Source organism: Neltuma alba, unplaced genomic scaffold (genome assembly GCF_004799145.2).
Source record: "Neltuma alba isolate B1F8T4 unplaced genomic scaffold, ASM479914v2 tig00012586_pilon, whole genome shotgun sequence".
In the NCBI taxonomy this organism is placed as follows: Eukaryota; Viridiplantae; Streptophyta; class Magnoliopsida; order Fabales; family Fabaceae; genus Neltuma; species Neltuma alba.
In genome coordinates, this window is record NW_021637038.1 from 44,898 (window position 1) to 59,060 (window position 14,163).

At 30.5% G+C, this 14,163-nt stretch overlaps 1 protein-coding gene across 1 annotated transcript; it reads left to right on the forward strand.

Moving 5' to 3' along the window:
- The first annotated feature begins 2,107 nt into the window (after positions 1–2,107).
- On the forward strand, positions 2,108–2,920 carry LOC114728954 (metalloendoproteinase 1-like). The gene has a single exon (XM_028915898.1). The coding sequence runs from the start codon at positions 2,108–2,110 to the stop codon at positions 2,918–2,920; it is 813 nt and encodes a 270-aa protein (XP_028771731.1).
- Positions 2,921–14,163: the final 11,243 nt, after the last annotated feature.

The window sequence follows — 14,163 nt, forward strand, 5'->3', positions numbered from 1 at the left end:
TCATCGTCATGGAGAGAGAGTTTATTGATAATCACTATTCAGTAGCAGACACAAGGAAAAGAGGTGGTTCAATGAATCAAAGGTGAATTTCAATGTATCCATCACGTTCTTGTTGAATATTCAACTTCAACATGCGAGTCAATTTCTTAACCCTCGTATTTTAGCCAGAGTATTTTAGATTTTAAATAAAACAACTGGAGCACATTTTAATAAAATGTAATAAAAAATATTACTTTATTTATATCCATACACAAATAATTCAATTTTGAAATAAATGCGGAGAACTTGAATGAAAATTCATCTACATAGTTCAATGATAACACTAATTTTCTTTAAAAAAAATTAATAAGTTAGGGGGAATTGCATAGAGGTGCATGAACAGTGCATCAAGATAAATTTTTCCTAAATATTATGAAAATTTATTGAAAGTTTGAAGACTGAAAGATCCATTTTTACCAATTTCTTCCTCTAATTAAATTTATCTCTCATGTTCTCAATCTGACTTTTGAAATTTCTGTAAATTAGTTATTCACAAGACAATTAATGATTGCAAATAACATTATTAAGACAAACAAAATCATTTTAATTACAAATCATTTAACATACTGTACTAAGCAGTAAAAGATCATACTTTTATTTTCAAATCCATTAGAAAGAAACGATGGCAAAAAAGATCCACTAGAAATAAATGAAACTAAATAATAAATGGTTTTTATTTGTGAGGGACCATAATGAAAAGGAAGTTTAAGAAATTACAAGGGATCAAATTGAGAAAATTTCATTTATGACGAATAAAATTAAGAAGATAATTCTATAAAGGACTAGACTGAAAAACAAAATATTCAATTTATGAGGGATACAGATTTACTTGGATGTAAATGTTTAAGTCATATCGTTATTGTTATTCATTTTTTTATTTTTATATTATATTTTGTTATATTTTATGAAAATAGTTACAATCAATTTAATCACGTCCAATGAGTGAGCTGGGAATCAATTTCCACAGCCAATCCAAGGATTTGAGTTTGGGATCCCAAAAACATTTAAATAAATATTATCATGCCGGTTAAAGATAAAATTTCTCTCACTACATATTTATCTTGAACATCATTTAATCACTTTAAAAAACTAATCCAAACACTCTATAAAATTGATCATCATTTATCAGCAAAAAGCGCTTCGTGTTTGGATTTTGGTCAATAAAGCCCATCATATTTAGAGGAAATGCGTTACTAAGTGATCACCCGAATATAATACTTAATTACAAAAATAAATTACACAACCCGATCTTATCAAAATAACCCAAAATTTTGTTAGAATGGAGATGTTGGCGTTTCTCGTACTTCAATAGCTCATTTCACACAACACACTATAACTTTTGAAGACTACTTAGAAAATTATATAAAGTGTGTGAATATATATAAAGATATACTACTTTCGGTTCTTAATATGAAAGTTAGTTTAATATTCAATTTTGTCTTAAATATAAGACCCAATCTATTTTCTGTTATATTTTTCTATTTTTTAAAGATGATCCTTGTAGTATGTGCACAAAAGTTTCATCAAATGGTAATTCTAGTTAATACATTTGTTTAATAATAGTATTTTAAAAAAGACAATACTTATCTATTACAAATAACTAACTTAACTAATTTTTTTAATTTACTCAAATTAGTCAACTAACTCTTAGATTAAAGTCTGGAGGTAGTAGTTTAATCTGTGAGAAATTCTCCATTTAATCATCATGAACGATATAGAAAAAACTGGATGGGATAAACATGTACAAGACGTTAGAACTTCATACATGGTTGTAGTATTTAATAATTAAGCAAGTCGTTGACATACTATAAAATGTTTACTTCCAAATGGCAGATATATAAATATATTTCTTAAATTAAATATACAGTCATACATTACTCATCACTATGCATATTAATTATTCATATTAAGATTCAATAAACCTTTTCTATAATAAAAATATATTAATTCATGCACGTAAAGTTTTTGTTATCTAATGTGCGTATATAAATCTCTAAGCGAACACAGAAAAATATGCGATAGAAAAACAAACAGTCCTATATTCGGTTTTTCTGTTTAGGTTCTAGCCATGGTGGTCGCAGCTATAACACAAACCCTAATCTTAAGGCTTCTTCTCGTCTTCTTCCTCTCTGTAAATTTCCAAACCATGGTTCAGCCCCAAAGCTTGGCAAGTGAAGACCTTGCTATCGCTAAAAACTACCTCGAAGCATTCGGATATCTAGCCCAGAATAATGGCTCGAACCCTCTAGAAGATCATATGGAGGCAGCAACGAGGAAGTTTCGGGAACTTTATAACCTTAATGTTTCTGGCAAACTTGATGATGAAACCATGAAGGCAATGTCGAAGTGTAGATGTGGAGTGCCTGATACTTATCGAGGACAACCACGTACGTGGCCTCCAAACAAGAGACATCTCACGTACAGCATCAATTCCTCCCAGGTTGAGACCATGTCCCTTGACATACTAAGACCTGTTTTCCGGCTGGCATTCGTACAATGGTCTCAGGTCACTAGTTTCACGTTTGCTGAGGCGGCATTCGGCACGGCATCCGACATCGTGATCGGGGTTTATTGCAGCGATCACGGCGACAGTTTTCCGTTCGATGGCCCGGGGAATGTGTTGGCACACGCTTTTCCACCAACAGATGGAAGGCTTCATTATGATGGTGATGAACAATGGAGCAGTCTTGTTCCACCACAGCCTGATGATGCATTTGACTTGGTTTGGGTGGCGATTCATGAAATAGGGCATCTTCTAGGACTTGCACATAGCAATGATCCGAGTGCGATCATGTTTGCTGAGGTAGATTCTGGAAAAAATAAGAGGACTTTGGGTGCTGATGATATTGCAGCCATAAAAGCCTTATATCCTCATGCATGATATTAAATTATTCTCTAATTTAATTAAGCAATTGTGAATGAATTATAATGAATTTTCATACAAATATGAATAATATTACCTTCATATTATATTTCAATTTTATATTATGGATTCATTTATCCATGAACCCCCAATTTTGGTCGTTATGCCTCCTAATAATATAATTCTTGACTATTCAAAACCTTTGGATGACTAAGAACTTTTTTTTTTTTTGGGTAATGACTATCTGACTTGGTTAGATTTGAGGATTGTCAGTTCGAATCTAACTTAGATTTAAGGATTGTCAGTTTGAATCTGACTTAGATTTAAGGATTGTCAGTTCTAATTGGGAGTAAGTGAGTAACTCCCCTAAAAATGTTTTTCATATTTACACAAACTCGAACTCGAGATTTTCTGCGTAACAGCTTAAGTGATCAAAGCCGTTTGAACAAAAGACCTAACGTGTGTTGGTCTTTCTTTTCTTTTTTCTTTTTTTTTTTTTCAAATACTCTTATTACATTTAAAGTCACTTTTAACTACTTCTTATATACTGCCTTTGGTCTTTAATATAAGACTTTATTTTATTTTTATTTTGATCCTAAATATAAAACCCCAATCTATTTTATCTCTCATATTTATACATTTTTCCAAAGTAGTCCTTCTAAGAATGATAATTCTAACCAACACACTTAATTAGGATATTTTAGAAAAGACAATACCTATTTATTATAAATACTAACTTAACTTCTTTTCTTAATTTCTTCAAATTAATCAATTGGCTCTTATAATTAGGACCGGAGGTAGTATTAAGTAAAGAGTGAACAACAGTTTATTATTCTTAAAATTTTCAAAAATTATATACCGCTAATTTTTCAAGTTTTGTTCTTAATTAAATTCATTAAATTCCAGTATCATTAAAAATGAGAAACTCATCAACAAAACAATTCCACTATAAAAATATTTCTGGATGAGAACTTAATGCTCTAAACATTTTGTAATTTCACTTATATTTGATTCAAAAGAATTTTACAACGTGAGTTATAATGGAATAGGAGGCAGTAAATTGTTCTTCCTCTTCAATAAAAATTACTTATGCGTATGTAATCGAAATTTAGAAAGACATCGAAAAATGATAATCTATATATGGACATATACTTCAATATATATGTACAAAATGCTAATATATTTCTAACTTAACTTCTTTCTCTTTTCTTAATTCTTCAATTAATCAATTGGCTCTTATAATTAGGACCGGAGGTAGTATTAAGTAAAGAGTGAACAACAGTTTATTATTCTTAAAATTTTCAAAAATTATACCACTAATCTTTCAAGTTTTGTTCTTAATTAAATTCATTAAATTCCAGTATCATTTATAAAATGGAGAAACTCATCAACAAAACAATTTCCACTATAAAAATATTTCTGGATGAGAACTTAATGCTCTAAACATTTTGTAATTTCACTTATATTTGATTCAAAAGATTTTTACAACGTGAGTTATAATGGAATAGGAGGCAGTAAATTGTTCTTCCTCTTCAATAAAAATTACTTATGCGTATGTAATCGAAATTTAGAAAGACATCGAAAAATGATAATCTATATATGGACATATACTTCAATATATATGTACAAAATGCTAATATTTTGCGGATACTATACACAGTGATTAATTGTAATTGACAAGTGGACCCTTCCTATATTTCCGTAGCATATACGACTCTTGTACGGGAGTCAGTTCCCATCGTTTTTCTTGTTTCTACTTGATAGGATGTTCAATCTATATCTGTAAGTGGTCTCTTACAAAACTACACAGCCAACTTTTGATGAATTCACGTTTCTTGATTCATAAAGAAGAGTTTTGTATTTTTGGTACATGTGATAACATAACTAAACGTACGATTTGTAATAATGATGCCACAAGGTGAATTATGTGCCATTAAACCATAAGGTGATCGGCCTCCATAAGGAAGAGTATAGTTAAGTGTCAGAAAAATGAAAAGGGAACACTCTATGTTCAAATCCGGGTTAAACCTCCGAAAATTTGTGAAGCTCACGCATGGTTTTAGATTACTGGAGTCTAAACCAGAATAACACACTAGATGCACACACACACACACACACACACACACACACAACACAGAGCCAGAAAGCTCAATGATTAGGGTTAAAACAAGTGTGGGAGGCACACTGTAGTCATAAGTTAGGATGACCACTGCTTTAAGAATGTGTGATCTTTGATCTCCCTTTTTTTTTTCAGGGTGGTTCTTTTCTTGCTCTTCAATTCACAATCACGAAATTAATTGATGATTCATTTTCTAATTAGAAGGCTTCCTGTTTCCCAATTCTCTCACAGCACTTAATGGTGATTTATTCCTCTTATTTGATTGGATTTCATATTTCTTCCTCAAATCAAATAATAGTCTGGCCTGTCAAGGACAGTCCTGGACCCTAAATCCAACAGTTAATAATAAGAAAAATATCAAAAGACCTTGATAAGGTTATAGTTCTAATTAAACCCTCAAAAGAGTTGTTTTCTTTTTAATTTTTCCGGGCTGTAATCTGGCCTACCTACTCTTTTCATGTATTAGTCGGGTCTTGACCTCCCAATATAAGTATCTAAATTAGATGTTGTTGTATCTATTTGAGACATTAACTGTGATTAACAAGCATGATTAAAGTGGCACTAGAAGAGAGAGAGAGAGAGAGAGAGAGAGAGAGAGAAGAAATAGCAGATCATCAATAATAAAGGCAGACAAAAACTAGTTTTGCTTCCCTCAGCAAACACTACTTATCTTCTTCTTCTTCTTCCGTTATTATGCAAATGCAATTTCCTCATCCTCATCATTTCAAACGTCGCAAGTACGGCGTAATGAACTTGGAAAAATATATTATTATTATATCACGCCTCAAATCAAAGTTGACCAGCTGAACGACCAAAGTAAGTGGCACATTGTTATTGATCAATCAATCTCAAAGTTGACCTCCCCGCTACATATGTGTAGTATATTCCCAGACTACATTCCACTCTCAACCTTTCTCAAGCTTCCCTTCAACTCCATCTCTTACAATAGAAATTACTCCTCCGATAACTAATACAATACTTATTTAATTAATTCAAGTATATTAATAAATGTGACATAATCTCGCTCTAAAATACCTTTATATAGTATTAGATTATATATATCAATTTATAAGTTAAGTAAATTAGTTTGGAAAGAAAATGATATATATTATATGATATAAAATGAGTTGAGATCTTATATCAGGAATCGAAGAGGTGCGTGTATATGGACCTAGTCAAGCACTAGTATAAATATATAGATATATATAGAATGACATAACATCATGCTCACTAATGCCTGGAACTGTGTCTTGTAGTTACGAAGTGGATTAAGTGTGTTGGTTATGATGCATTTTCTGATTGACCTTGCTTTATTGAAAGTGTCCTCTTCGTGCATTGTAATGCCCTTAATGTATTTCTTACATAACAGGACCTCCAACACTGATATGACTTTAGAGCATTATTATTATTATTATGATTATTTTTGACTGAACTTTAGAGCATTATTGTTAATATTGGGAATTCACGGCTCCTTGAAAAGGTGAACTAGCTAGGTATAAACACATTATGTTCCTTGAATCTGATGGTAAGTTTCTGGTACAAGTTTTATTTTTGGGACCAAAGTTTCTGGTACAAGTTGCTCTATATAAATCCTTCAATTTGATGTTCTGATTGGACATATTTAGATCATCTTGGGTAACGCATAATTTCACTTACCTCGTACATAGCTCTTTAATTTGATTGTTCTTTCATTTGTGTATTCCCCGAATCAAGTTGTTCATATATTAATCGTATACTCATTACCATGATGAAGAAATACTGTACTCCTCTGGTTTTTATAATATACTCTTAAGGTCCTAAATATAAGACTCCTTTCATAGTATAAATTATACTACGAAAATGGTCTTTTATTTAGGACTGAAAGAGTACCTATTGTAATAAATCCACATAGGTTTTTTTAACCAAAAAATTCATGGAGACTAAGAAATTAAATTAGTTGTTTATTAAAAAAAGTGTATGTTGATTTTTCTAAATTTTGATAATACATCGTACAAGAGTTTAAATAAAAATAAAACAAAAAGAAGGCAAAAATTTAAATTGAAATCTTAAAAAAAAAAAAAAACCGATGCTCAAACAAAGCTGGTGTGTGAAGTTGTGTGAATTGTCTATCGGATTAAAATGGCTTCTTAAAAAAAGATATGTGATTTGATTTGAGATCATTTTACAAGAAATTATAATTTTGGGTCCTCAAACCTTTTTTAATAATCGATTCAATCTCTGAATTATAAATCAACACAACTTAATTTCTATAGTTTTTTTTTGTTCTAAGAACAATTCAATCCTTATAGTTTTTTATTCAAAATAATACAATCCTTACGTTTCTTTAATACCCATTGAATTATACAAAAGTTGGATTGTGTTGAATCAAACTTCAATGACTAAAATTGATTAAATCATCTTTCTGAAATTTTTATTAGTCAATGTAGACATTATTAGAATGTTACTGCCATTTAATAATATTTCTTTGTATTGACAACGATTTATCATCACTAATTCTACCCGGCATTCTATTGTTGAGAGCCAATGGGAAACTCATTATTATTCCGGAAAAAGCTTTGTTCTATCTCCAACCCAAAAGAGATACTGCAAATATATTTTTTCTTTTTTAAAAAAAAATTCTGATTTTAGCGCTGGAAAAAGCAAGTGGCTAGCTTTGAAAGAAATTTACAAGACGTATTAGTATTAGTTAGTTAAACCTTAAGGGCGGAGTATATTCCTCTCTCCGTGTATTCGAGTTTGTCTCTTGAGACTTTTCCCTTCATATTTTGAAAGGGGAAAGCGTTACGTTGTAGGGCTTGTTCCATTAAAGAAAGTTTAGGAAAAAAATAACAATTAAGTTTCAAAATATTAATTTAATGATAGCTGTTCTCGACAAATTAATTTTCAAAAAAATAATTTGTAAATACCGATTCAGAATGTTGTAAGGAAATCTCAGCTACAAACTAAAAGTTGCATTTACCAACAGGGATTGGTCTAAGTGATAAGTGGCTTGGTACCGCTTAAGCGAGGTTTTGAGTTTAAGCCTCAGCGTATGCAGAAATCCCTGTTGGGAGACTCACCCACCACAACCAGGTGTGCAACGCAGATCGGATCCAAATGTAGTCGGAGCAAAGCTCCGACGAACTGGGTGGGCAACCAAAAAAAAAAGTTGCATTTAAAAGTTGAATAACTAATTTATGATTGAGACTCAAAAATTTGCAGCAATTTGATTCGATATTTACAGAGAACCTAACTGTCATTAAATTGATATTTTGGGACCTAACTATCATCATTCTCCCAAAACATTTAATTAGAATTTTTTAGAAATTCATTCTAATTCACTTAAAAGAATGCTTGTTTGGAAAATTCACACAAGTACTCAAATAAAATTTTTGTAGGCAATTTAAGAAAAAAGGACTCTCATATACATACTTCATATAGCACAAAATCATTTAAAATAAATTATTATGACCAATAGATTATATCCCCCCAATAATGTCTACACAATTAGTGCTGTAACTATTTAATTAATTAATACCAACTAGTCTTGCTTTGCACGTTTTTAGTGCTTGATGATCATATCTCTAATGTCAAGTTTAGATTTCAAAGAATAAGAAACGTCATATACGTCCAATCTTCTAAATGGATTCTTACTTTTATAAACATCATATATTTAGGAAGAACACTTAGAATTAGGATAAATTAAAGAATGGTATAAACAGAAAAGAAACAAGAAAAATTTAGCATTCGACAGTTATTAACAACAACGACATGATATATACTCCATAAACCAACTTAATTTTAGAAATCCCTTTAAAGTATTTAATTCAACTTTTATATTTTTAAAAGTTTTGTTTTGAATTTTTTTTTTTTAAACATACAACTCTCAAGTTTAAGAAAAATTGAATATTAGAGCCCTAAAAATGCTTAGAAAAAAAATTCTAGGTCTTGTTGGCTTCTGTTTTTTGTTTTCTTATTCTCAATTTTAAAACAGGTTTTGCGAATTAAAAAAACAAAAAATAGTTTGGATAATTAATTTTAAAAATGACATTTAAAATAAAAAATCACATTCAGCAAGCAATAGTCATCACTGGCAATGACACGAGGTGGGCGGCTGAGAAGAGAAGAAGATTTATCCTATTTTTCAAAATACAAAAATAAAAACAAAAAATCTAAAATTTTTTGGGTTTTTTTAGTTTTTAAAACTATATTATTATTTTTTGTTTTTTAAGACAATGAACTAAAAATAAATTATCAAATAAGTTTTTTCGGTTTTTTGTTTTTAAAAACATAAAATTGTTTTCAAAACAAGAATGCAAGCAAGCGTATAATTTTTCACTGGTTGGGACATTTTTGTGTTTTGAGAGTAAACAAGCATAAAGAAGAATCTGAATCACTTTAGCAAGCATATGTGACCCTAATAATACCCAAGAAAACTACTTGACCTCGCAAATAGAAGAGTGATTCATGAACAAGATTAATACGAGAACAAGAATCATTAAACTGTTATAAGCTAGCAGAAACTTTTGACTCTGGCTGGCTGAGATTCTGCAATGTACCGTAATTACTGTTCACCTTTTTCATCAATTTGCTGAGCGACTTGCCGATCGATGAGGATCTTCATGGTAAAATGGAAACGTTAAAAAGGAAACGGAATCCAAAAAGAAAAACTTCAGCAACGAATCTGTCTTCATGAATTTTCTTTAGGTTTCGATGCATGATCCCTAGAAGAGGCTTTTACCAATCGAATGATTTTTGTCGCGGATCTTCAACAACTTGTTCATCAATTCATTTAATCTTTTACGGTCATAAATTAGGTTGCATATAATGGAAGAAGAAACAGAAGAGAAAGATCAGAGAATAAATAAATCTCAGACAATCACCGACTGCATAACTGTAAGGTTTGACCAGTGATTTTGGGTATCAACTTTAAATTTGCAGCTGTATTAGAAGTCTTCACTTCACTCTGCCTCATGCCGGCTAGAAAACTCTAAGAAAATTCAAAGAGAGAGCCCATATATAAGAGTAGTATAAGAGAGTCTTTTAAACTTATAAATCACACTTCACGAGTTTCAATGTGAGACCCATAATAGCATATCGAATGTTTTTCATTTTATTTGACTTTTTAATTACTCCTTCTTGCTCTTATTATAAACTTCAATTTTTTTTGAATAGGTTTGATCTTTTTTATAAACTACACTTTGAAGATGTCTAAACATTTATTTATTTTTATTTTTATCCCAAATCAATTATATGTCTCTTTTATTTCTTTCTTTTTTTTCACTTATTATCTCCCCTCTCTTTTGCCACTCACTCCCTCCCAATACACTCATCCTTTCCTTAAATAAGGATGTTTTGAGAAAATAATTTATATTTTTTACATACTTATTTATCTTTAACTAATTTTAACTAATTTATTTGAGTTATGTAATTTAGTTATTTGAAACTTATAAAAAAAAGTGTTGGCGAGGGTACTTAGTTATGTTGATATTAAGTATGCAAGCTAGGTCTGTAGGATGAATCAAATGGGGCTTTGGGAAATGATTTTCCAAAGACAGAATTGAAGTTTTCTTATCAAAAGAGAGCATTTTTTTGGTGTGAAAAGGAGTGATCGGGAATTATATAGTGGCGTGGGGATATGGAATCAAATTTATGATTAGTCTGAGGGATTCTGAAACCATTAAATTAAGATCTGTGGGCTAATCATACTGATGGGATTATAACATCAATTAATATTAATTGTGTCCCTTTTTCCCCCTTTTATAAGCTGCCATCCAGATGTTGTCCTTCAAGTGGTGACTCTACAAAGAAGGGGATATAGATGGGCACTACATTGCCGACCCTTGTTATATATATACACCAAGAAATGAGACAGATTCTTTAAGATTTTTCATGAGTTAAATTAAAAATTTAGACGGCAAATGTTGCATTGAGTAAATTTTTAATTAAGTAGAGATTCAGCCTGACAAATATAGAACGAAATTAGTAATTAAAATCAAATATGCTTTTTTAATAGACATTTTAAAACATTAATACACACGCACAAACGCGCACTTACTTGAGGACTATTGATTAACGGGTATGATGGAAGATACCCATACCCTTTCACATTTGACCCAATTCTTTATCCTAATTATTTGTTCTGGGTTAATTAATATGATTTATAATCAATTTATTAACATAAAAAAATTAAAGTTATTTGACATGTTTTGCGAATCGGGTATTATAATTTTTTAATAATATAATTGATTGATGATTAGTGATTGATTGATTGATCAGGGATTTAACTGAATCCAAGCTGGTCAAGAAATGCATGTGAGTAGACAAGTTGTATTTGCGGTATAAAGGCTAGAGCATTTGTATTTTTTTATACAACTATTCGCAATATTATTGGGTCAAATTCAAGCAAGATTAATCCTAATTGTGGTTAATTTAATCAAATTTATTTTTTAACCACAATATTATACTTAAACTATCAATTTTACGTACTTAAATGGGAATTAAGATAATCTTTCAAACTCAACCTATTGCCACCGTTAGTGGAAAGCGTCCTTGGTTTGGATAAAGGGAAAAATGAGGCAAAAGGTAGGGATTAAAATATTATGAAAGAAAACTTTCACGAATAGTAAAAATTTTAGTATTATTTTTGGAAAATTTCCATCCAAATATTCTTTTCTTTTTCTTTTCCTTCCGATCAGTTTATAGCTACCCCGGAGGTTCTAAAGCTTAAAGCTGTCGTAAAAATCTGCTTTGAGTTCCAAGGAAACTATGCAATACACTTCTCTCAAGAGTTTATATCCACAGAAAATAGAGCATAATTATCTTGTTTGATTAATAAAATCCTAAATTCTTTTGACCTATTTTAAGCATAAGAATGTGATAAAAAAAGGAATGATTTGATAACATGAGAGAGAGATCAGAGAGAGAGAGAGAGAGAGTTCAATCAGACAAGGCAAGCACTTACCTTAGTGGCATTTGGAGCTCAACAACTTTATTGCATAAACAAAAAGACGACGTTAAGGAAAAAAAGAAATCCATAATAATACAGCTTGTGAAATGAGTGTCACTTGTTAATTATAATGATCATGGTTCTTCCATACACATTTTTCATAATCTTATTTTTTTTCAAAATAGCATCCACAGAATTTGGAGAACTTGTTCCTTTCTTCTTTTTTCATAATGAATAGAACTTGTTCCTCCTTTTTGATAATATAAGCGGCCAACTTTTTCAGTTCAGAAGGTGGGCATGTTTGAAAAGGATCTTGTAACGTTGACATATATACATACATATTGCTTTGATTACTTAGTTGGTTATGCCTCTTTCTCACGCATTTGCCTTATATGGGAGCCAAAAGGAAAAGCACTTTTAGGGTTTTGTTTCTTCATGCCATGGAAGAGTTTTCTGAATAAAACGTCACAACAAAAGAAGATGGAGAGAAAAATGAAAGATAAAGGAAACAGAGTACATGTTCTAGTTCAATTTAACAATTTGCTAGACTCGCCGACAATGATTTTGTAGCCTAGTGACATATATATTTTCCAATAAGTGGAAGATTATAGACTCAATCTCACTTGTAGCCTCAAATAAAAAATATTATACAGATTAAAAGCTATTTAACTCATTTGGACAAATTAAGAAAATCAAATAAATTAATTATAACAAATATAATCTGATCTTTTTGAAATATACTCTATAGCAATATATTATACTCCTCCGGTCCTTAATATAAGACCCAATTGTTGAGTTGCTTTTGGTCCTAAATATAAGACCTATTTCTCATATTTATCAATTTTCTCTAAATTACCCCTATGGATACTCCCTCAACCATAATCAAGTAGAAGAGGGAGAGGGGGTATTAAGAAAGATGATTATGGTGTTTTAGGAAAAACGTGTGACATTTCTTATAATTAACTAACTTACCTAACTTTCTTAATCTAATCAAATTAGTCAAATGCATCTTATATTAAGGACCGGAGGAGTATATCACGTGATATGTCAGGTGAACTAACTTGAGAAAATGATAACTATAAGAAATAAATTAAATTGAAATCTTATATTTGGAATTGAATATAATATAATATCTCAATGACTTATCTAGTAGAGAGGCCGAAGGGAGCATTACGATAAAAGTACAGAAAAAATCAGGATGTTTGAAAAAATGAGATGTACTTGGTCCACTCTCCGATTTCTCTCTGTCACATGCTCCTGAATAGTATTCAGCAATTGTGGAGAATCCATACTGAACAGTTTTCTGGATTTTATCCTTCTCTTTCATGTAGGTCCCCCAATTACGTAAAACTCAATTAATTTGTGCTCTATGTATTTACTTTCTTATGAATTTATGCTATCTAACAGTTTGACTAAATTATGTTTGACATATGCTCTAGTGGAAAAACAGTCTCATATATTATTTGGATCGAACACTATTTTGTACATGGAAAAGTTGTATACTCCCTTTGTAGGTTCAAGAATTAATATTAGAAAAGGTTCTTTTGATTAATTGTAATGTGTGTTTGTGTGTGTGGACGCGCATGTGCCTGTGAATTGTTCTGTTTACAACTATCCAAAGATAAACCCATCAAAAACTAACTTTGAATTATATTGGCTTTTATTTAGAAAAGATAACAATTATGAGAATTTTTGTGATTTAAATAGGTGATTTTCATGTTAATAAATGTCGAAATATAATGGTTCGTTTCAGTATTTTAGAACCTTTTCAATTAAAAATAATAAAGAATGTTCTTCTTATTATTAAAGAAGGAGATAACATAATACTACATCCAGTCCTACTTAGAAGACATCGTTTGTAGCCTATAAATAAGGTCTTATAATTAGGACAGAAGGTAGTACTACATGCTTTAATCCTTTGAAAAAGCTGTAAGTCAATTACTTTTGGCATATAAATACAAATTAGAAATTGTGCGCCTTATGCAACTCCGCCCCATGCAAAGTTAAAATATTACGACCATTATTGATTGATTGCATTATTTTATATTCATATTGAAATCTATTGATATTAATGCTTGAAAGTAGTTTAAGCTCTATTTGGTATCAACCATTTATGGAAAAGAGAAAGTCTTTTTTCGTTATACAAAAAATAAGATATAAAATATCTGTTATTTTTTATTATTCAACAATTATTATTTTATTTTATTACAAACT